Source organism: Eleutherodactylus coqui, chromosome 3, assembly GCF_035609145.1.
Source record: "Eleutherodactylus coqui strain aEleCoq1 chromosome 3, aEleCoq1.hap1, whole genome shotgun sequence".
NCBI lineage: Eukaryota > Metazoa > Chordata > Amphibia > Anura > Eleutherodactylidae > Eleutherodactylus > Eleutherodactylus coqui.
Window position 1 is genome coordinate 30,250,683 of NC_089839.1, and position 26,689 is coordinate 30,277,371.

Here is a 26,689-nt window from a genome sequence, read left to right on the forward strand (position 1 = left end):
TTATCATACCTGCAGAGTACAGGAGTCCCTGCTTACTACAGGCTGTCACATAATGACCGGTCATGTATGAGTGCTTATCATACCTGCAGAGTACAGGAGTCCCTGCTTACTACAGGCTGTCAGATAATGACCGGACATGTATTAGCGCTTATCATAACTGCAGAGTACAGGAGTCCCTGCTTACTACAGGCTACTGACACATAATGTCCGGTCATGTATTAGTGCCTATCATACCTACAGAGTACAGGAGTCCCTGCTTACTACAGGCTGCTGTCACATAATGACCAGTCATGTATTAGTACTTATCATACGTGCAGAGTACAGGACCTCCTGCTTACTACAGGCTGCTGTCACATAATGACCGGTCATGTATTAGTGGTCATGATAACAGCAGAGTACAGGAGTCCATGCTTACTACAGGCTGCTGTTACAAAATGACCGGTCATGTATTTATACTTATTATACCTACAGAGTACAGGAGTCTCTGCTTACTACAGGCTGCTGTCACATAATGACCGGTCATGTATTAGCGCTTATCATAACTGCAGAGTACAGGAGTCCCTGCTTACTACAGGCTGCTGACACATAATGTCCGGTCATGTATTAGTGCCTATCATACCTACAGAGTACAGGAGTCCCTGCTTACTACAGGCTGCTGTCACATAATGACCAGTCATGTATTAGTACTTATCATAGCTGCAGAGTACCACAGTCCCTGCTTACTACAGGCTGCTGTCACATAATGACCGGTCATGTATTAGTGCTTATCATAACTGCAGAGTACAGGAGTCCATGCTTACTACAGGCTGCTGTTACAAAATGACCGGTCATGTATTTATACTTATTATACCTACAGAGTACAGGAGTCTCTGCTTACTACAGGCTGCTGTCACATAATGACCGGTCATGTATTAGCGCTTATCATACCTACAGAGTACAGGGGTCCCTGCTTACTACAGGCTGCTGTCACATACTGACCGTCATGTATTAGTACTTATCATACCTGCAGAGTACAGGAGTCCCTGCTTACTTCAGGCTGCTGTCATATAATGACCGGTCATGTATTTATACATATCATAACTGCAGAGTACGGGAGTCTCTGCTTACTACAGGCTGCTGTTACATAATGACCGGTCATGTATTTATACTTATTATAACTGCAGAGTACAGGAATTCTGCTTACTGCAGGCTGCTGTCGCATAATGACCGGTCATGTATTAGTACTTATCATAGCTGCAGAGTACAGGAGTCCCTGCTTACTACAGGCTGCTGTCACATAATGACCGGTCATGTATTAGTGCCTATCATACCTACAGAGTACAGGAGTCCCTGCTTACTACAGGCTGCTGTCACATAATGACCGGTCATGTATTAGTGCTTATTATACCTACAGAGTACAGGAGTCCCTGCTTACTACAGGCTGCTGTCACATAATGACCGGTCATGTATTAGTGCTTATTATACCTACAGAGTACAGGAGTCCCTGCTTACTACAGGCTGCTGTCACATAATGACCGGTCATGTATTAGTGGTTATGATAACAGCAGAGTACAGGAGTCCATGCTTACTACAGGCTGCTGTTACATAATGACCGGTCATGTATTTATACTTATTATGACTGCAGAGTACAGGAATTCCTGCTTACTGCAGGCTGCTGTCACATAATGACCAGTCATATATTAGTACTTATCATAGCTGCAGAGTACAGGAGTCCCTGCTTACTTCAGGCTGCTGTCATATAATGACCGGTCATGTATTCATACATATCATAACTGCAGAGTACGGGAGTCTCTGCTTACTACAGGCTGCTGTTACATAATGACCGGTCATGTATTTATACTTATTATAACTGCAGAGTACAGGAATTCTGCTTACTGCAGGCTGCTGTCGCATAATGACCGGTCATGTATTAGTACTTATCATAGCTGCAGAGTACAGGAGTCCCTGCTTACTACAGGCTGCTGTCACACAATGACGGGTCTTGTATTCATACTTATCATAACTGCAGAGTACAGGAGTTCCTGCTTACTACAGGCTGCTGTCACATAATGACCGGTCATGTATTAGTACTTATCATAGCTGCAGAGTGCAGGAGTCCCTGCTTACTACAGGCTGCTATAGCATAATGACCGGTCATATATTAGTACTTATCATAGCTGCAGACTACAGAAGTCTCTGCTTACTACAGGCTGCTGTCACATAATGACCGGTCATGTATTAGCGCTTATCATAACTGCAGAGTACAGGAGTCCCTGCTTACTACAGGCTGCTGTCACATAATGTCCGGTCATGTATTAGTGCCTATCATAACTACAGAGTACAGGAGTCCCTGCTTACTAAAGGCTGCTGTCACATAATGACCGGTCATGTATTAGCGCTTATCATAATTGCAGAGTACAGGAGTCCCTGCTTACTACAGGCTGCTGTCACATAATGACCGGTCATGTATTAGCGCTTATCATAGCTGCAGAGTACAGGAGTCCCTGCTTACTACAGGCTGCTGTCACATAATGACCGGTCATGTATTAGTGCTTATCATACTTTCAGAGTACAGGAGAACCTGCTTACTACAGGCTGCTGTCACATAATGACCGGTCATGTATTCGTGGTTATGATAACAGCAGAGTACAGGAGTCCATGCTTACTACAGGCTGCTGTCACATAATGACTGCTCATGTATTAGTGCTTATCATACCTGCAGAGTACAGGAGTCCCTGCTTACTACAGGCTGCTGTCACATAATGACCGGTCATGTATTAGTGCTTATCATACCTGCAGAGCACAGGAGTCCATGCTTACTACAGGCTGCTGTCACATAATGACCGGTCATGTATTAGTGCTTACTATACCTACAGAGTACAGGAGTCCCTGCTTACTACAGGCTGCTGTCACATAATGACCGGTCATGTATTAGTGCTTACTATACCTACAGAGTACAGGAGTCCCTGCTTACTACAGGCTGCTGTCACATAATGACCGGTCATGTATTAGTGGTAATCATACCTACAGAGTACAGGGGTCCCTGCTTACTACAGGCTGCTGTCACATAATGACCAGTCACGTATTAGTGCTTATCATACCAGCAGAGTACAGGAGCTCCTGCTTACTACAGGCTGTTGTCACATAATGACCGGTCATGTATTAGTGGTAATCATACCTGCAGAGTACAGGAGTCCCTGCTTACTACAGGCTGCTGTCACATAATGACCGGTCATGTATTAGTACTTATCATAGCTGCAGAGTACAGGAGTCTCTGCTTACTACAGGCTGCTGTCACATAATGATCGGTCATGTATTAGTGCTTATCATACCTGCAGAGTACAGGAGTCCCTGCTTACTACAGGCTGCTGTTACATAATGACCGGTCATGTATTAGTGGTGATCATACCTGCAGAGTACAGGAGTCCCTGTTTACTACAGGCTGCTGTCACATAATGACCGGTCATGTATTTATACTTATCATAACTGCAGAGTACAGGAGTCCCTGCTTACTACAGGCTGTCAGATAATGACCGGTCATGTATTAGCGCTTATCATACCTGCAGAGCACAGGAGTCCATGCTTACTACAGGCTGCTGTCACATAATGACCGGTCATGTATTAGTGCTTACTATACCTACAGAGTACAGGAGTCCCTGCTTACTACAGGCTGCTGTCACATAATGACCGGTCATGTATTAGTGCTTACTATACCTACAGAGTACAGGAGTCCCTGCTTACTACAGGCTGCTGTCACATAATGACCGGTCATGTATTAGTGCTTATTATACCTACAGAGTACAGGAGTCCCTGCTTACTACAGGCTGCTGTCACATAATGACCGGTCATGTATTAGTGCTTATTATACCTACAGAGTACAGGAGTCCCTGCTTACTACAGGCTGCTGTCACATAATGACCGGTCATGTATTAGTGGTTATGATAACAGCAGAGTACAGGAGTCCATGCTTACTACAGGCTGCTGTTACATAATGACCGGTCATGTATTTATACTTATTATGACTGCAGAGTACAGGAATTCCTGCTTACTGCAGGCTGCTGTCACATAATGACCAGTCATATATTAGTACTTATCATAGCTGCAGAGTACAGGAGTCCCTGCTTACTTCAGGCTGCTGTCATATAATGACCGGTCATGTATTCATACATATCATAACTGCAGAGTACGGGAGTCTCTGCTTACTACAGGCTGCTGTTACATAATGACCGGTCATGTATTTATACTTATTATAACTGCAGAGTACAGGAATTCTGCTTACTGCAGGCTGCTGTCGCATAATGACCGGTCATGTATTAGTACTTATCATAGCTGCAGAGTACAGGAGTCCCTGCTTACTACAGGCTGCTGTCACACAATGACCAGTCATATATTAGTACTTATCATAGCTGCAGAGTACAGGAGTCCCTGCTTACTTCAGGCTGCTGTCATATAATGACCGGTCATGTATTCATACATATCATAACTGCAGAGTACGGGAGTCTCTGCTTACTACAGGCTGCTGTTACATAATGACCGGTCTTGTATTCATACTTATCATAACTGCAGAGTACAGGAGTTCCTGCTTACTACAGGCTGCTGTCACATAATGACCGGTCATGTATTAGTACTTATCATAGCTGCAGAGTGCAGGAGTCCCTGCTTACTACAGGCTGCTATAGCATAATGACCGGTCATATATTAGTACTTATCATAGCTGCAGACTACAGAAGTCTCTGCTTACTACAGGCTGCTGTCACATAATGACCGGTCATGTATTAGCGCTTATCATACCTACAGAGTACAGGAGTCCCTGCTTACTACAGGCTGCTGTCACATAATGACCGGTCATGTATTAGCGCTTATCATAATTGCAGAGTACAGGAGTCCCTGCTTACTACAGGCTGCTGTCACATAATGACCGGTCATGTATTAGCGCTTATCATAGCTGCAGAGTACAGGAGTCCCTGCTTACTACAGGCTGCTGTCACATAATGACCGGTCATGTATTAGTACTTATCATAACTGCAGAGTACAGGAGTCCCTGCTTACTACAGGCTGCTGTCACATAATGACTGGTCATGTATTAGTGCTTATCATACTTTCAGAGTACAGGAGAACCTGCTTACTACAGGCTGCTGTCACATAATGACCGGTCATGTATTCGTGGTTATGATAACAGCAGAGTACAGGAGTCCCTGCTTACTACAGGCTGCTGTCACATAATGACCGGTCATGTATTAGTGCTTATCATACCTGCAGAGCACAGGAGTCCATGCTTACTACAGGCTGCTGTCACATAATGACCGGTCATGTATTAGTGCTTACTATACCTACAGAGTACAGGAGTCCCTGCTTACTACAGGCTGCTGTCACATAATGACCGGTCATGTATTAGTGCTTACTATACCTACAGAGTACAGGAGTCCCTGCTTACTACAGGCTGCTGTCACATAATGACCGGTCATGTATTAGTGGTAATCATACCTACAGAGTACAGGGGTCCCTGCTTACTACAGGCTGCTGTCACATAATGACCAGTCACGTATTAGTGCTTATCATACCAGCAGAGTACAGGAGCTCCTGCTTACTACAGGCTGTTGTCACATAATGACCGGTCATGTATTAGTGGTAATCATACCTGCAGAGTACAGGAGTCCCTGCTTACTACAGGCTGCTGTCACATAATGACCGGTCATGTATTAGTACTTATCATAGCTGCAGAGTACAGGAGTCTCTGCTTACTACAGGCTGCTGTCACATAATGATCGGTCATGTATTAGTGCTTATCATACCTGCAGAGTACAGGAGTCCCTGCTTACTACAGGCTGCTGTTACATAATGACCGGTCATGTATTAGTGGTGATCATACCTGCAGAGTACAGGAGTCCCTGTTTACTACAGGCTGCTGTCACATAATGACCGGTCATGTATTTATACTTATCATAACTGCAGAGTACAGGAGTCCCTGCTTACTACAGGCTGTCAGATAATGACCGGTCATGTATTAGCGCTTATCATAACTGCAGAGTACAGGAGTCCCTGCTTACTTAAGGCTGCTGACACATAATGTCCGGTCATGTATTAGTACTTATCATAGCTGCAGAGTACAGGAGTCCCTGCTTACTACAGGCTGCTGTCACATAATGACCGGTCATGTATTAGTGCTTATTATACCTACAGAGTACAGGAGTTCCTGCTAACTACAGGCTGCTGTCACATAATGACCGGTCATGTATTTATACTTATTATAACTGCAGAGTACAGGAGTCCCTGCTTACTACAGGCTGCTGTCACATAATGACCGGTCATGTATTAGTGCTTATTATACCTACAGAGTACAGGAGTCACTGCTTACTACAGACTGCTGTCACATAATGACCGGTCATGCATTAGTACTTATCATAACTGCAGAGTACAGGAGTCCCTGCTTACTACAGGCTGCTGTCACATAATGACCAGTCACGTGTTAGTGCTTATCATACCTGCAGAGTACAGGAGCTCCTGCTTACTACAGGCTGTTGTCACATAATGACCGGTCATGTATTAGTGGTTATGATAACAGCAGAGTACAGGAGTCCATACTTACTACAGGCTGCTGTTACATAATGACCGGTCATGTATTAGTGGTGATCATACCTGCAGAGCACAGGAGTCCCTGCTTACTACAGGCTGCTGTCACATAATGGACGGTCATGTATTAGTGCTTATCATACCTGCAGAGTACAGGAGTCCCTGCTTACTACAGGCTGTCACATAATGACCGGTCATGTATGAGTGCTTATCATACCTGCAGAGTACAGGAGTCCCTGCTTACTTCAGGCTGCTGTCATATAATGACCGGTCATGTATTCATACATATCATAACTGCAGAGTACGGGAGTCTCTGCTTACTACAGGCTGCTGTCACATAATGACCGGTCATGTATTAGTGCTTATTATACCTACAGAGTACAGGAGTTCCTGCTAACTACAGGCTCCTGTCACATAATGACCGGTCATGTATTAGTGCTTATTATACCTACAGAGTACAGGAGTTCCTGCTTACTACAGGCTGTCACATAATGACCGGTCATGTATGAGTGCTTATCATAACTGCAGAGTACAGGAGTCCCTGCTTACTACAGGCTGCTGACACATAATGTCCGGTCATGTATTAGTGCCTATCATACCTACAGAGTATAGGAGTCCCTGCTTACTACAGGCTGCTGTCACATAATGACCAGTCATGTATTAGTACTTATCATAGCTGCAGAGTACCACAGTCCCTGCTTACTACAGGCTGCTGTCACATAATGACCGGTCATGTATTAGTGGTCATGATAACAGCAGAGTACAGGAGTCCATGCTTACTACAGGCTGCTGTTACAAAATGACCGGTCATGTATTTATACTTATTATACCTACAGAGTACAGGAGTCTCTGCTTACTACAGGCTGCTGTCACATAATGACCGGTCATGTATTAGTGCTTATTATACCTACAGAGTACAGGAGTTCCTGCTAACTACAGGCTCCTGTCACATAATGACCGGTCATGTATTAGTGCTTATTATACCTACAGAGTACAGGAGTTCCTGCTAACTACAGGCTGCTGTCACATAATGACCGGTCATGTATTAGTGGTTATGATAACAGCAGAGTACAGGAGTCCATGCTTACTACAGGCTGCTGTTACATAATGACCGGTCATGCATTTATACTTATTATAACTGCAGAGTACAGGAATTCTGCTTACTGCAGGCTGCTGTCGCATAATGACCGGTCATGTATTAGTACTTATCATAGCTGCAGAGTACAGGAGTTCCTGCTTACTACAGGCTGCTGTCACATAATGACCGGTCATGTATTAGTACTTATCATAGCTGCAGAGTACAGGAGTCCCTGCTTACTACAGGCTGCTATAGCATAATGACCGGTCATATATTAGTACTTATCATAGCTGCACACTACAGAAGTCTCTGCTTACTACAGGCTGCTGTCACATAATGACCGGTCATGTATTAGCGCTTATCATAACTGCAGAGTACAGGAGACCCTGCTTACTACAGGCTGTTGTCACATAATGACCGGTCATGTATTAGCGCTTATCATAACTGCAGAGTACAGGAGTCCCTGCTTACTACAGGCTGCTGTCACATAATGACCGGTCATGTATTAGCGCTTATCATAGCTGCAGAGTACAGGAGTCCCTGCTTACTACAGGCTGCTGTCACATAATGACCGGTCATGTATTAGTACTTATCATAACTGCAGAGTACAGGAGTCCCTGCTTACTACAGGCTGCTGTCACATAATGACTGGTCATGTATTAGTGCTTATCATACTTTCAGAGTACAGGAGAACCTGCTTACTACAGGCTGCTGTCACATAATGACCGGTCATGTATTAGTGGTTATGATAACAGCAGAGTACAGGAGTCCATGCTTACTACAGGCTGCTGTTACATAATGACCGGTCATGTATTAGTACTTATCATAGCTGCAGAGTACAGGAGTCCCTGCTTACTACAGGCTGCTGTCACATAATGACCGGTCATGTATTAGTGCCTATCATACCTGCAGAGTACAGGAGTCTCTGCTAACTACAGGCTGCTGTCACATAATGACCGGTCATGTATTAGTGCTTATCATACCTACAGAGTACAGGAGTCCCTGCTTACTACGGGCTGCTGTTACATAATGACCGGTCATGTATTAGTGCCTATCATACCTGCAGAGTACAGGAATCCCTGCTTACTACAGGCTGCTGTCACATAATGACCGGTCATGTATTAGTATTTATCATAGCTGCAGAGTACAGGAGTCCTTGCTTACTACAGGCTGCTGTCACATAATGACCGGTCATGTATTAGTGCTTACTATACCTACAGAGTACAGGAATCCCTGCCTACTACAGGCTGCTGTCACAGAATAACCGGTCATATATTAGTACTTACCATAACTGCAGAGTACAGGAGTCCCTGCTTACTACAGGCTGCTGTCACATAATGACCGGTCATGTATTCATACTTACCATAACTGCAGAGTACAGGAGTCCCTGCTTACTACAGGCTGCTGTCACATAATGACCGGTCATGTATTAGTACTTATCATAGCTGCAGAGTACAGGAGTCTCTGCTTACTACAGGCTGCTGTCACATAATGACCGGTCATGTATTAGTGCTTCTCATACTTGCAGAGTACAGGAGTCCCTGCTTACTACAGGCTGCTGTCACATAATGACCGGTCATGTATTAGTACTTATCATAGGTGCAGACTACAGAAGTCTCTGCTTACTACAGGCTGCTGTCACATAATGACCGGTCATGTATTAGCGCTTATCACAACTGTAGAGTACAGGAGTCCCTGCTTACTACAGGCTGCTGTCACATAATGACTGGTCATGTATTAGTGCTTATCATACTTTCAGAGTACAGGAGAACCTGCTTACTACAGGCTGCTGTCACATAATGACCGGTCATGTATTAGTACTTATCATAGCTGCAGACTACAGGAGTCCCTGCTTACTACAGGCTGCTGTCACATAATGACCGGTCATGTATTAGTGCTTATTATACCTACAGAGTACAGGAGTCCCTGCTTACTACAGGCTGCTGTCACATAATGACTGGTCATGTATTAGTACTTATCATAGCTGCAGAGTACAGGAGTCCCTGCTTACTACAGGCTGCTGTCACATAATGACCGGTCATGTATTAGTGCCTATCATACCTGCAGAGTACAGGAGTCTCTGCTAACTACAGGATGCTGTCACATAATGACCGGTCATGTATTAGTGCTTATCATACCTACAGAGTACAGGAGTCCCTGCTTACTACGGGCTGCTGTTACATAATGACCGGTCATGTATTAGTGCCTATCATACCTGCAGAGTACAGGATTCCCTGCTTACTACAGGCTGCTGTCACATAATGACCGGTCATGTATTAGTATTTATCATAGCTGCAGAGTACAGGAGTCCTTGCTTACTACAGGCTGCTGTCACATCATGACCGGTAATGTATTAGTGCTTATCATACCTGCAGAGTACAGGACTCCCTGCTTACTACAGGTGCTGTCACATAATGACCGGTCATGTATTCATACTTACCATAACTGCAGAGTACAGGAGGCCCTGCTTACTACAGGCTGCTGTCACATAATGACCGGTCATGTATTAGTGCTTATTATACCTACAGAGTACAGGAGTCCCTGCTTACTACAGGCTGCTGTCACATAATGACCGGTCATGTATTAGTACTTATCATAGCTGCAGAGTACAGCAGTCTCTGCTTACTACAGGCTGCTGTCACATAATGACCGGTCATGTATTAGTGCTTATTATACCTACAGAGTACAGGAGTCACTGCTTACTACAGACTGCTGTCACATAATGACCGGTCATGCATTAGTACTTATCATAACTGCAGAGTACAGGAGTCCCTGCTTACTACAGGCTGTCACATAATGACCAGTCACGTATTAGTGCTTATCATACCTACAGAGTACAGGGGTCCCTGCTTACTACAGGCTGCTGTCACATAATGACCGGTCACGTATTAGTGCTTATCATACCTGCAGAGTACAGGAGCTCCTGTTTACTACAGGCTGTTGTCACATAATGACCGGTCATGTATTAGTGGTTATGATAACAGCAGAGTACAGGAGTCCATACTTACTACAGGCTGCTGTTACATAATGACCGGTCATGTATTAGTGGTGATCATACCTGCAGAGCACAGGAGTCCCTGCTTACTACAGGCTGCTGTCACATAATGGACGGTCATGTATTAGTGCTTATCATACCTGCAGAGTACAGGACTCCCTGCTTACTACAGGCTGTCACATAATGACCGGTCATGTATGAGTGCTTATCATACCTGCAGAGTACAGGAGTCCCTGCTTACTACAGGCTGTCAGATAATGACCGGACATGTATTAGCGCTTATCATAACTGCAGAGTACAGGAGTCCCTGCTTACTACAGGCTGCTGTCACATAATGACCAGTCATGTATTAGTACTTATCATAGCTGCAGAGTACCACAGTCCCTGCTTACTACAGGCTGCTGTCACATAATGACCGGTCATGTATTAGTGGTCATGATAACAGCAGAGTACAGGAGTCCCTGCTTACTACAGGCTGCTGTTACAAAATGACCGGTCATGTATTTATACTTATTATACCTACAGAGTACAGGAATCTCTGCTTACTACAGGCTGCTGTCACATAATGACCGGTCATGTATTAGCGCTTATCATAACTGCAGAGTACAGGAGTCCCTGCTTACTACAGGCTGCTGTCACATACTGACCGTCATGTATTAGTACTTATCAGACCTGCAGAGTACAGGAGTCCCTGCTTACTTCAGGCTGCTGTCATATAATGACCGGTCATGTATTCATACATATCATAACTGCAGAGTACGGGAGTCTCTGCTTACTACAGGCTGCTGTCACATAATGACCGGTCATGTATTAGTACTTATCATAGCTGCAGAGTACAGGAGTCCCTGCTTACTACAGGCTGCTGTCACATAATGACCGGTCATGTATTAGTGCCTATCATACCTACAGAGTACAGGAGTCCCTGCTTACTACAGGCTGCTGTCACATAATGACCGGTCATGTATTAGTGCTTATTATACCTACAGAGTACAGGAGTCCCTGCTTACTACAGGCTGCTGTCACATAATGACCGGTCATGTATTATTGCTTATTATACCTACAGAGTACAGGAGTCCCTGCTTACTACAGGCTGCTGTCACATAATGACCGGTCATGTATTAGTGGTTATGATAACAGCAGAGTACAGGAGTCCCTGCTTACTACAGGCTGCTGTCACATAATGACCGGTCATGTATTAGTGCCTATCATACCTACAGAGTACAGGAGTCCCTGCTTACTACAGGCTGCTGTCACATAATGACCGGTCATGTATTAGTGCTTATTATACCTACAGAGTACAGGAGTCCCTGCTTACTACAGGCTGCTGTCACATAATGACCGGTCATGTATTATTGCTTATTATACCTACAGAGTACAGGAGTCCATGCTTACTACAGGCTGCTGTTACATAATGACCGCTCATGTATTTATACTTATTATGACTGCAGAGTACAGGAATTCCTGCTTACTGCAGGCTGCTGTCACATAATGACCCGTCATATATTAGTACTTATCATAGCTGCAGACTACAGAAGTCTCTGCTTACTACAGGCTGCTGTCACATAATGACCGTTCATGTATTTATACTTATCATAACTGCAGAGTACAGGACTCCCTGCTAAATACAGGCTGCTGTCACATAATGACTGGTCATATATTAGTGCTTACTATACCTACAGAGTACAGGAGTCCCTGCTTACTACAGGCTGCTGTCACACAATGACGGGTCATGTATTCATACTTATCATAACTGCAGAGTACAGGAGTTCCTGCTTACTACAGGCTGCTGTCACATAATGACCGGTCATGTATTAGTACTTATCATAGCTGCAGAGTACAGGAGTCCCTGCTTACTACAGGCTGCTATAGCATAATGACCGGTCATATATTAGTACTTATCATAGCTGCAGACTACAGAAGTCTCTGCTTACTACAGGCTGCTGTCACATAATGACCGGTCATGTATTAGCGCTTATCATAACTGCAGAGTACAGGAGTCCCTGCTTACTACAGGCTGTTGTCACATAATGTCCGGTCATGTATTAGTGCCTATCATAACTACAGAGTACAGGAGTCCCTGCTTACTAAAGGCTGCTGTCACATAATGACCGGTCATGTATTAGTGCTTATCATAACTGCAGAGTACAGGAGTCCCTGCTTACTACAGGCTGCTGTCACATAATGACCGGTCATGTATTAGCGCTTATCATAACTGCAGAGTACAGGAGTCCCTGCTTACTACAGGCTGCTGTCACATAATGACCGGTCATGTATTAGCGCTTATCATAACTGCAGAGTACAGGAGAACCTGCTTACTACAGGCTGCTGTCACATAATGACCGGTCATGTATTAGTGGTTATGATAACAGCAGAGTACAGGAGTCCATGCTTACTACAGGCTGCTGTCACATAATGACCGGTCATGTATTAGTGCTTATCATACCTGCAGAGTACAGGAGTCCATGCTTACTACAGGCTGCTGTTACATAATGACCGGTCATGTATTAGTACTTATCATAGCTGCAGAGTACAGGAGTCCCTGCTTACTACAGGCTGCTGTCACATAATGACCGGTCATGTATTAGTGCCTATCATACCTGCAGAGTACAGGAGTCTCTGCTAACTACAGGCTGCTGTCACATAATGACCGGTCATGTATTAGTGCTTATCATACCTACAGAGTACAGGAGTCCCTGCTTACTACGGGCTGCTGTTACATAATGACCGGTCATGTATTAGTGCCTATCATACCTGCAGAGTACAGGAATCCCTGCTTACTACAGGCTGCTGTCACATAATGACCGGTCATGTATTAGTATTTATCATAGCTGCAGAGTACAGGAGTCCTTGCTTACTACAGGCTGCTGTCACATAATGACCGGTCATGTATTAGTGCTTACTATACCTACAGAGTACAGGAATCCCTGCCTACTACAGGCTGCTGTCACATAATAACCGGTCATATATTAGTACTTACCATAACTGCAGAGTACAGGAGTCCCTGCTTACTACAGGCTGCTGTCACATAATGACCGGTCATGTATTCATACTTACCATAACTGCAGAGTACAGGAGTCCCTGCTTACTACAGGCTGCTGTCACATAATGACCGGTCATGTATTAGTACTTATCATAGCTGCAGAGTACAGGAGTCTCTGCTTACTACAGGCTGCTGTCACATAATGACCGGTCATGTATTAGTGCTTCTCATACTTGCAGAGTACAGGAGTCCCTGCTTACTACAGGCTGCTGTCACATAATGACCGGTCATGTATTAGTACTTATCATAGGTGCAGACTACAGAAGTCTCTGCTTACTACAGGCTGCTGTCACATAATGACCGGTCATGTATTAGCGCTTATCACAACTGTAGAGTACAGGAGTCCCTGCTTACTACAGGCTGCTGTCACATAATGACTGGTCATGTATTAGTGCTTATCATACTTTCAGAGTACAGGAGAACCTGCTTACTACAGGCTGCTGTCACATAATGACCGGTCATGTATTAGTACTTATCATAGCTGCAGACTACAGGAGTCCCTGCTTACTACAGGCTGCTGTCACATAATGACCGGTCATGTATTAGTACTTATCATAGCTGCAGAGTACAGGAGTCCCTGCTTACTACAGGCTGCTGTCACATAATGACCGGTCATGTATTAGTACTTATCATAGCTGCAGAGTACAGGAGTCCCTGCTTACTACAGGCTGCTGTCACATAATGACCGGTCATGTATTAGTGCCTATCATACCTGCAGAGTACAGGAGTCTCTGCTAACTACAGGCTGCTGTCACATAATGACCGGTCATGTATTAGTGCTTATCATACCTACAGAGTACAGGAGTCCCTGCTTACTACAGGCTGCTGTCACATAATAACCAGTCATATATTAGTACTTATCATAGCTGCAGAGTATAGGAGTCCCTGCTTACTAGAGGCTGCTGTCACATCATGACCGGTCATGTATTAGTGCTTATCATACCTGCAGAGTACAGGACTCCCTGCTTACTAGAGGCTGCTGTCACATCATGACCAGTCATGTTTTAGTATTTATCATAACGGCAGAGTACAGGAGTCCCTGCTTACTACAGGTGCTGTCACATAATGACCGGTCATGTATTCATACTTACCATAACTGCAGAGTACAGGAGGCCCTGCTTACTACAGGCTGCTGTCACATAATGACCGGTCATGTATTAGTGCTTATTATACCTACAGAGTACAGGAGTCCCTGCTTACTACAGGCTGCTGTCACATAATGACCGGTCATGTATTAGTACTTATCATAGCTGCAGAGTACAGGAGTCTCTGCTTACTACAGGCTGCTGTCACATAATGACCGGTCATGTATTAGTACTTATCATACCTGCAGAGTACAGGAGTCCCTGCTTACTACAGGCTGCTGTCACATAATGACCGGTCATGTATTAGTGCTTATTATACCTACAGAGTACAGGAGTCCCTGCTTACTACAGGCTGCTGTCACATAATGACCGGTCATGTATTAGTCGTTATGATAACAACAGAGTACAGGAGTCTCTGCTTACTACAGGCTGCTGTCACATAATGAGCGGTCATGTATTAGAGATTTACCTTATAGTAAAAGAAAGTGCTCATTTATATAGAGGAGGGGAAGAAATACATTTTAATTATTAGTGCCAGCAATGTGCCCCCTGTATTTATGTTAGCAGACAGTACCTCATTAACCCATTTGAAACTGCACCATTTACTGTGCTTGAAGCTCAATGTACCGCCTAGTGGTCAGCAGGTGGCTGCGATTGTCAGTGTAGTGTGTATAATAGTGTGTATACAGTGTGGTATATATATATATTGTATATATTAGTGTGTATACAGTGTGGTCTATATATTGTGTATACAGTGTACTGTATATATATTGTGTATACAGTGTGGTGTATATATTGTATATACAGTGTGGTCTATATATTGTGTATACAGTGTGGTGTATATATTGTATATACAGTGTGGTCTATATATTGTGTATACAGTGTACTGTTTATATATATTGTGTATACAGTGTGGTGTATATATTGTATATACAGTGTGGTCTATATATTGTGTATACAGTGTACTGTATATAGTGTATACAGTGTGGTGTATATATTGTATATACAGTGTGGTCTATATATTGTGTATACAGTGTACTGTATATATATTGTGTATACAGTGTGGAGTATATATTGTATATACAGTGTGGTCTATATATTGTGTTTACACTGTAGTGTATATTAGTGTGTATACAGTGAGGAAAAAGTATTTAGTCAGATACCAATTGTACAAGTTCTCCCACTTTAAAAGAGGAGAGGCCTGTAATTGACATCATAGGTAGACCTCAACTATGAGAGACAACATGAGAAAACACATCCAGAAAATCACATTGTCTGATTTTTAACGAATTTATTTGCAAATTATGGTGGAAAATAAGTATTTGGTCAATAACAAAAGTTCATCTCAATACTTTGTTATACATCCTTTATTGGCAATGACAGAGGTCAAACGTTTTCTGTAAGTCCTCACAAGGTTGGCATACACTGTTGCTGGTATGTTGGCCCATTCCTCCATGCAGATCTCCTCAAGAGCAGTGATGTTTTGGGGCTGTCGCTGGGCAACACAGACTTTCAACTCCCTCCAAAGCTTTTCTATAGGGTTGAGATCTGGAGACTCGCTAGGCCACTCCAGGACCTTGAAATGCTTATTACGTAGCCACTCCTTCGTTGCCCTGGCGGTGAGCTTGGGATAATTGTCATGCTGAAAGACCCAGCCATGTTTCATCTTCAGTGCCCTTGCTGATGGGAGGTTTGCACTCAAAATCTCACGATAGATGGCCCCATTCATTCTTTCATGTATACGGATGAGTCGTCCTGGTCCCTTTGCAGAAAAACAGACCCAAAGCATGATGTTACCACTACCATGCTTCACAGTAGGTATCGTGTTCTTTGGATGCAACTCAGCATTCTTTCTCCTCCAAACACGACGAGTTGTGTTTCTGCCAAACAGTTCTACTTTGGTTTCACCTGACCATATGACATTCTCCCAATACTCTTCTGGATCATCCAAATGCTCTCTAGCAAACTTCAGTCGGCCCCGGACATGTACTGGCACTGCAGGATCTGAGTCCCTGGCGGCGTAGTGTGTTACCGATGGTAGCCTTTGTTACGTTGGTCCCAGCTCTCTGCAGGTCATTCACTAGGTTCCCCCGTCTGGTTCTGCGATTTTTGCTCACCATTCTTGTGATCATTTTGACCCCACGGGGTGAGATCTTGTGTGGAGCCCCAGATCGAGGGAGATTATCAGTGGTCTTGTATCTCTTCCATTTTCTAATTATTGCTCCCACAGTTGATTTCTTCACACCAAGCTGCTTGCCTATTGCAGATTCAGTCTTCCCAGTCTGGTGCAGGGCTACAATTTTGCTTCTGGTGTCCTTCGACAGTTCTTTGGTCTTTACTATAGTGGAGTTTGGAGTGTGACTGTTTGAGGTTGTGGACAGGTGTATTTTATACTGATAACAAGTTCAAACAGATGCTATTACTACAGGTAATGAGTGGAGGACAGAGGAGCCTCTTAAAGAAGAAGTTACAGGTCTGTGAGACCCAGAAATCTTGCTTGTTTGTAGGTGACCAAATACTTATTTTCCACCATAATTTGCAAATAAATTTGTTAAAAATCAGACAATGTGATTTTTCTGGGTGTTTTCTCATGTTGTCTCTCATAGTTGAGGTCTACCTATGATGTCAATTACAGACAGGCCTTTCATCTTTTTAAGTGGGAGAACTTGTACAATTGGTATCTGACTGAATATTTTTCTCCCCACTGTATATTGTATATATTAGTGTGTATAGTGTGGTGTATATATTGTATATATTCGGATGTATACAGTGTGGTGTATATATTGTGTACACTGTGTAGTGTGTTTTTAGTGTGTATACAGAGTGGTGTATATATTGTATACACTTTGTAGTGTGTATATTAGTGTGTATACAGAGTGGTATATATATTGTATATATTAGTGTGCATACAGTGTGGTCTATATATTGTGTATACAGTATAGTGTGTATATTAGTGTGTATACAGTGTGGTGTATATATTGTATATATTAGTGTGTATACAGTGGGGTGTATATATTGTATATATTAGTGTGTATACAGTGGGGTGTATATATTGTGTACACTGTGTTGTGTGTATATTAGTGTGTATACAGTGTGGTGTATAGATTGTATATATTAGTATGTATACAGTGTGGTGTATATCTATTGTGTATACAGTTTAGTGTGTGTATACAGTGTGGTCTACATATTTTGTATACAGTGTAGTTTGTATATTAGTGTATATACAGTGTGGTATATATATTGTGTATATTAGTGTGTATACAGTGTGGTGTTATTGTGTATACAGTAAAGTGTGTATATTAGTGTGTATACAGAGTGGTGTATATATTGTATATATTAGTGTATATAGAGTGTGGTCTATATATTGTGTATACAGTGTAGTGTGTTTATTAGTGTGTATACAGAGTGGTATATACTGTATATATTAGTGTGTATACAGTGTGGTGCATATATTGTGTATACAGTGAAGTGTGTATATTAGTGTGTATACAGTGTGGTGTACATATTGTGTATACAGTGTGGTGCATATATTGTGTATACAGTGTGGTATGTATATTAGTGTATATACATACGCTATGTATGTATACAGGGTGGTATATATTGTATATATTAGTATGTATATAGTGTGGTCTATATATTGTGTATACAGTGTAGTGTGTATACAGTGTAGTATATATATTGTTTATACAGTGTAATGTGTATATTAGTGTGTATACAGTGTGATTTATATATTGTGTATACAGTATAGTGTGTATATTAGTGTGTATACAGAGTAGTGTATATATTAGTGTGTATACAGTGTGGTGTATATATTGTGTATACAGTGTAGTGAGTATATCAGTGTGTATACAGAGTGGTATATATTGTATATATTAGTATGTATATAGTGTGGTCTATATATTGTGTATACAGTGAAGTGTGTATATTAGTTTGTATACAGTGTGGTGTATATATTGTGTATACAGTGTAGTGTGTATATCAGTGTGTATACAGAGTGGTATATATTGTATATATTAGTATGTATATAGTGTGGTCTATATATTGTGTATACAGTGAAGTGTGTATATTAGTTTGTATACAGTGTGGTGTACATATTGTTTATAAAGTTTAGTGTGTATACAGTGTGGTCTATATATTGCGTATACAGTGAAGTGTGTATATTGTATATATTAGTGTGTATACATTGTGGTGTATATATTGTGTATACAGTGTAGTGTGTATGTTGGTATGTATACAGTGTGGTGTATATATTGTATATACAGTGTAGGGTGTATATTAGTGTGTATACAGAGTGGTGTATATATTGTATATATTAGTGTGTATACATTGTGGTGCATATATAGTGTACACTATGTATATTAGTGTCAATAGAGTGGTGTATATATTAGTGTGTATACAGAGTGGTGTATATATTGTGTATACAGTGTAGTGTGTATATATTGGGTATACAGTGTAGTGTATATATTAGTGTGTATACAGAGTGGTATATATTGTATAATTGGTGTGTATACAGTGTGGTGTGTATATATTATATATACAGTTTAGTGTGTATATTAAAGTGCATACAGAGTGGTGTGTATATTTTATATAGTAGTATGTATACAGTGTGGTGTATATATTGTGTATACAGTGTAGTGTGTATATTAGTGTGTATACAATGTGGTGTATATTAGTTTCTATACAGTGTGGTCTATATACAGTGAAGTTTGTATGTTAATAAGTATACAGAGCAGTGTATATATTAGTATGTATACGGTGTGGTGTATATATTGTGTATACAGTGTAGTGTGTATATTAGTGTGTATGCAGTCGGGTGTATATATTGTATATATTAGTGTGTATATATTGTGTATACAGTGTGGTGTATATATTAGTGTGTATACAGTGTGGTGTATATATAGTGTACACTGTGTATATTAGTGTGTATAGAGTGGTGTATATATTAGTGAGTACACAGTGGGGTCTATATAATGTGTATACAGTGTAGTGTTTACATATTGTGTATACAGTGTGGTGTATATATTGTGTGTATACAGAGTGGTGCATACATAGTGTGTATACATTGTTTATACAGTGAAGTGTGTATATAGTGTGGTGTATATATTGTGTATACAGTTTAGTGTGTATAATATTATGCATACTGTGTGGTCTATATTTTGTGTATACAGTGAAGTGTGTATATTAGTGTGTATACAGAGTGGTGTTTATATTGTACATAGTGTGTATACAGAGTGGTGTATATATTGTACATATTAGTGTGTATACAGAGTGGTGTTTATATTGTACATATTAGTGTGTATACAGAGTGGTGTATATATTGTACATATTAGTGTGTATACAGAGTGGTGTATATATTGTACATATTAGTGTGTATACAGAGTGGTGTTTATATTGTATATATTAGTGTGTATACAGAGTGGTGTTTATATTGTACAAATGAGTGTGTATACAGAGTGGTGTATATATTGTACATATTAGTGTGTATACAGAGTGGTGTATATATTGTACATATTAGTGTGTATACAGAGTGGTGTATATATTGTACATATTAGTGTGTATACAGAGTGGTGTTTATATTGTACATATTAGTGTGTATACAGAGTGGTGTTTATATTGTACAAATGAGTGTGTATACAGAGTGGTGTATATATTGTACATATTAGTGTGTATACAGAGTGGTGTTTATATTGTACATATTAGTGTGTATACAATGTGGTGTATATATTGTACATATTAGTGTGTATACAGAGTGGTGTATATATTAGTGTGTATACAGAGTGGTGTTTATATTGTACATATTAGTGTGTATACAGAGTGGTGTTTATATTGTACAAATGAGTGTGTATACAGAGTGGTGTATATATTGTACATATTAGTGTGTATACAGAGTGGTGTATATATTGTACATATTAGTGTGTATACAGAGTGGTGTATATATTGTACATATTAGTGTGTATACAGAGTGGTGTTTATATTGTATATATTAGTGTGTATACAGAGTGGTGTATATATTGTACATATTAGTGTGTATACAGAGTGGTGTATATATTGTACATATTAGTGTGTATACAGAGTGGTGTTTATATTGTACATATTAGTGTGTATACAGAGTGGTGTATACATTGTACATATTAGTGTGTATACAGAGTGGTGTTTATATTGTACATATTAGTGTGTATACAGAGTGGTGTATATATTAGTGTGTATACAGAGTGGTGTTTATATTGTACGTATTAGTGTGTATACAGAGTGGTGTATATATTAGTGTGTATACAGAGTGGTGTTTATATTGTACGTATTAGTGTGTATACAGAGTGGTGTATATATTGTACGTATTAGTGTGTATACAGAGTGGTGTATATATTAGTGTGTATACAGAGTGGTGTATACATTGTACATATTAGTGTGTATACAGAGTGGTGTTTATATTGTACATATTAGTGTGTATACAGAGTGGTGTATATATTAGTGTGTATACAGAGTGGTGTTTATATTGTACGTATTAGTGTGTATACAGAGTGGTGTATATATTGTACATATTAGTGTGTATACAGAGTGGTGTTTATATTGTACATATTAGTGTGTATACAGAGTGGTGTATACATTGTACATATTAGTGTGTATACAGAGTGGTGTTTATATTGTACATATTAGTGTGTATACAGAGTGGTGTATATATTAGTGTGTATACAGAGTGGTGTTTATATTGTACATATTAGTGTGTATACAGAGTGGTGTATATATTAGTGTGTATACAGAGTGGTGTTTATATTGTACGTATTAGTGTGTATACAGAGTGGTGTATATATTGTACATATTAGTGTGTATACAGAGTGGTGTATATATTGTACATATTAGTGTGTATACAGAGTGGTGTTTATATTGTACATATTAGTGTGTATACAGAGTGGTGTATATATTGTACATATTAGTGTGTATACAGAGTGGTGTATATATTGTACATATTAGTGTGTATACAGAGTGGTGTTTATATTGTACATATTAGTGTGTATACAGAGTGGTGTATACATTGTACATATTAGTGTGTATACAGAGTGGTGTTTATATTGTACATATTAGTGTGTATACAGAGTGGTGTATATATTAGTGTGTATACAGAGTGGTGTTTATATTGTACGTATTAGTGTGTATACAGAGTGGTGTATATATTGTGTATACAGTGTAGTGTGTGTATATTATTATTTATGCCGTGCGGTGTATATATTGTGTATACGGTGAAATGTGTATATTAGTGTGTATACAGTATGGTGTATATATTTTTTATTCAGTGTGTATAGTAGTTTGTATACAGTGTGGTGTATATATTGTGTATACAGTTTAGTGTGTATACAGTGTGGTGTATATATTGTGTATACAGTTTAGTGTGTATATTAGAGTGTATACAGAGTGGTGTGTATATTGTATATAGTAGTATGTATACAGTGTGGTGTATATATTGTGTATACAGTGAAATGTGTATAATAGTGTGCATACAGTTTGGTGTATATATTTATACAGTGTGTGTATATATTAGTTTGTATACAGTGTGGTGTATGTATTGTGTATACAGTTTAGTATGTATACAGTGTGGTTTATATATTGTGTATACAGTGTAGTGTGTATATTAGTGTGTATGCAGAGTGGTGTATATATCGTATATATTAGTGTGTATACAGTGTGGTGTATATATTGTGTATACAGTGTAGTGTGTATACAGAGTGGTATATATTGTATATATTAGTGTGTATACAGTTTGGTGTACATATTGTGTATACAGTGCAGTGTGTACATTATTATGTATGCAGTGTGGTCTATCTATCGTGTATACAGTGAAGTGTGTATATTGGTGTGTATATAGTGTGTTGTATATATTGTTAATACAGTGTATATTTATTAGTTTGTCACCAGTGTGGTGTATATATTGTGTATACAGTGCAGTGTGTATATTATTATGTATACAGTGTGGTGTATATATTGTGTATACAGTGAAGTGTGTATATTTGTGTGTGTATACAGTGTGGTGTACATATTGTTTATACAGTGTGTATATTAGTTTGTATACAGTGTGGTGTATATATATTGTGTATACAGTTTAGTGTGTATACAGTGTGATTTATATATTGTGTATACAGTGTGGTGTATATATATTGTGTATACAGTTTAGTGTGTATACAGTGTGATTTATATATTGTGTATACAGTTAAGTGTGTGTTTATTGTGTGTTTACAGAATGGTGTATATATTGTATTTATTAGTATGTATAGTATGGTGTATATATTGTATAAGTATGTATATAATGTGGTGTATATATTAGTGTGTATACAGTGTGGTGTGTGTATTGTACATCCGTGAGCATAGAGTATACCGTGTGTATATCAGTGTGTATTGTGTAAATGAATGTGTTTACAGTATGGTATATACTAGTATATACAGTATAAATTTCTCACCTCCGGTCTGGTTGAAGCGCTCCATCGCTATCTTCACATTATGTCTGAATACAGCCTCAGTTTCTTTAGCCAACTGTGTCTCTGTCTCCCAATATTCGGGTCCCAGTTTCTTCATCCACTCCACGCTGTGTACCACCCTCCGGCTGTCCGAGTTATAATTCACAATCTCCCGATCATCCACATATTCAACTATGGAGAACTGATGTATCCCGGACACCGGAGCCGAGACCGCCGTGTAATAACTGCGCAGAGAGTGGCTGTCTGAGAGAGATACAGAGTGTTACATATCACACACGGGGCGCAGTCACACAAGCCTGTTTGCGCGCACAATACACAGAGAATAGAACACATTGATTTCAATGGGGTCGTTCTCATTACTTGTTTTTATGTGGCTTGTGCACCAAAGGCCCCATAGAACTCACATTTGCGCACTTAATACCCACGCAATTGTGCAATACACTGCAGAATTTTGTGGGAAAGGGAACACACCGGGAACTCAATAGGCTAAATAGTAATTTAAATCAGGGTGCGGCTGTGACCCGTGCCCATGTGAGATGACGCAGCGAGCGCAAAAAGCACAGTAATATGTGCAAAAATACATGAGAAAGCACGTCTACAACGCAAATACACTGCTTACTCTAATGTGAAGCCATCCATATACTACAACACAGGAAGAGTTATCATGTATGTACAGCATGGAGGTCACAGGGTCTCGGTTATGTACATATGCATGTACAGTGTATGGGTGCGTTCACACGAGCGTAGGCGTATTTTCGTTCGCACGTGCGCAGCATCACCTACACGCTGTACATACATACATGACTGAGACCCTGTAACCTACACTCTGTATATACATACATGACCGAGACCCAGTCACCTACACGCTGTACATACATACATGACCGAGACCCTGTAACCTACACTCTGTATATACACATACATGACCGAGACCCAGTCACCCACACGCTGTACATACATACATGACCGAGACCCTGTAACCTACACTCTGTATATACATACATGACCGAGACCCAGTCACCTACACGCTGTACATACATACATGACCGAGACCCTGTCATCTACATGCTGTACATACATACATGACCGAGACCCTGTCATCTACACGCTGTACATATATACAAGACCGAGACACAGTCACCTTCACGCTGTACATACATACATGACTGAGATCCAGTCACCTAAACGCTGTACATACATACATGACCGAGACCCTGTCATCTACACGCTGTACATATATACAAGACCGAGACACAGTCACCTTCACGCTGTACATACATACATGACTGAGATCCAGTCACCTAAACGCTCTACATATATACATGACCGATGTATGTACAGAGTGTAGGTTACAGGGTCTCAGTCATGTATGTATGTACAGCGTTTAGGTGACTGGATCTCAGTCATGTATGTATGTACAGAGTGTAGGTTACAGGGTCTCTGTCATGTATGTATGTACAGCGTGTAGGTGACAAGGTCTTGGTCATGTATAAATGTACAGCGTGTAGATGACTGGGTCTCGGTCATGTATGTATATATAGCATGTAGGTTAGAGGGTCTCGGTCATTTATGTGAGATGCAGCAGATATTACATGATGTGATTTTCTCAGTGTTGTACATTTTATGTTCTCATCTCTCACCGTGCTGCCAGGAAGAACTACATGGGGGCTTTGTATGTGATAGACTGGACACTCCACAGTACCTTATAGTACTGTATAGGACACTGTAATCAGTAACTACACCAGGTGATACATTATTACAGGCCTCAGATGCTGCAGAACCTCATTTTGAAGAGCAAATAGAAGCTTTCTGTCAATCACGTTCTTAAAGGAATATTACCGTAATGAACATTTATGGCGCATCCACAGGACGGCTGCAGCTCCCGCCTCTTGGATCCTCACCCATGGCAGCTACAGGAATAGCCAAGAAAGTAACACCCCATCATGCATCTGTGCATCTGTGTAACACATGCTTAGGATGGAAATATCCCTCTAAACTCCTCAAAGAGGTTCTCAAGCAGCTGGTGGTATTTACTGTCGAGTACACACTGCACCTACTGCAGAACCTCTTTTGAAAATTTTATATCAATTTGTAGCCAAGTGAAGGATGTAGTTGATGGTGTAGGTGGGGGAAGAGACTGTAGAGGAGGTGAACAGTGCAGGAGGTGCTGTGACCCCAGTGTCTGCTCACACAGCAGCCGCTGCGATTATTACACTCGCTGTCCGAGCGGTACGGACCACCAGTTGTGGCATTCATATAACTATCTATCAATCACCAATTATTAATGTACAGTCTGTGAGGATGATGAGGGGAGGACGCAGCCGTGTAGGACTTGTGGGGTACGGATGAGAGATATCATCAGTCTTATAAGATACATGACGTTATACGGCAGAGGATATGGCGCATGTGATCTAATTGGCACGGGTCATTAGACATGTTAGATACATTTCTTCCCTTACACAACCTCATGGCGGCTGTATATACAGACCAATAACTCGCACCACAAACTGACATGTATTTAATAAATGTAGCACGTTATGACTCTTAGCTGCTCCCCTATTTTCTACGTTCTGTAATACATAATAAGTTTGGTGCACGTCATGTGCTCCTTTTTTTGGTCTCCCCTTCCTCAGTAAATCTCCCATAGTGGTTTCCAAATATTTACATGTAGCGGAGTAATACTGCTGTGATAGACACTGGTAGGCCGGCAGCCATTTTGTGTGTGTCAGGCCTTAGGCCTATCTCAGCTGCCATTTTATATTAGCCCATTCAGGTCTGGCTATATTGTCATCCATCTTGTGTGTAGTTAGGTTGCCCTGGTAGCTTTCAGTCGACCCTTCACCCATTTACTCACATTTAGAAAGGCCGTTGTCTCACCTTCCCTGGACAAGAGCTGTGATCTAAGTAAATAACTGCCTCCCTTTCTGTTAGCAAATCACATTGTGTGACCGTGTACTTGTTAATGAAGTATTAGGAAAATCATTCACCCGGCAGCTGGCTTCTCGCAGACAATCCGGAGACGAAACTCAGATTAGGGAAAAATCTTTTAATAAGGGTTTTTGGCCGTGTGCGGGTCCTAGCCCAATATGAATTATATTTTCAGAATTGGGCAGGGCAACTGAACAAACCGCATCTACTCTCATTGGGGTGCGTGGCCCAGAACACCCCCAAATGGTGTATACCTGTACCTCGTTATAATTTATATGTCACGTTTGATATCGCTGAATAGATAAAATCATGAACAGAAATATGACAGGCATATATTCCCAATCTGTGAAAAGATGGCCGAAATGGGGAATTATGTTTTTTCTACAGATGCGTACGCATGTACCCCACCCTTCTCTGAATGACCTTATAGTGGGAGGGGGTTGTGTGTTCTGCGAAAACTTTAAAACTAAGGGTCTTAGAGAGAGCCAGTATCAGACCTTCAGAGATACGCCCAGCATAAGGACTTTCCCATTGCTTCAGTGGCTCCGC

General features: G+C 41.1%; 2 protein-coding genes across 2 annotated transcripts in view; one reads left to right on the top strand and one right to left on the bottom strand.

Annotated features, from left to right (window-relative positions):
- LOC136620555 (zinc finger protein 665-like) overlaps positions 1–26,689 on the top strand; it is a 174,157-nt gene that overhangs the window by 100,542 nt on the left and 46,926 nt on the right. The window lies entirely within an intron of this gene.
- LOC136620561 (class I histocompatibility antigen, F10 alpha chain-like) overlaps positions 1–26,689 on the bottom strand; it is a 75,571-nt gene that overhangs the window by 43,207 nt on the left and 5,675 nt on the right. Inside the window, exon 2 of the mRNA XM_066595407.1 lies at positions 23,195–23,455. Within this exon, the coding sequence (XP_066451504.1) occupies positions 23,195–23,455 (261 nt within the window). The remainder of the gene's footprint in view (positions 1–23,194; positions 23,456–26,689) is intronic.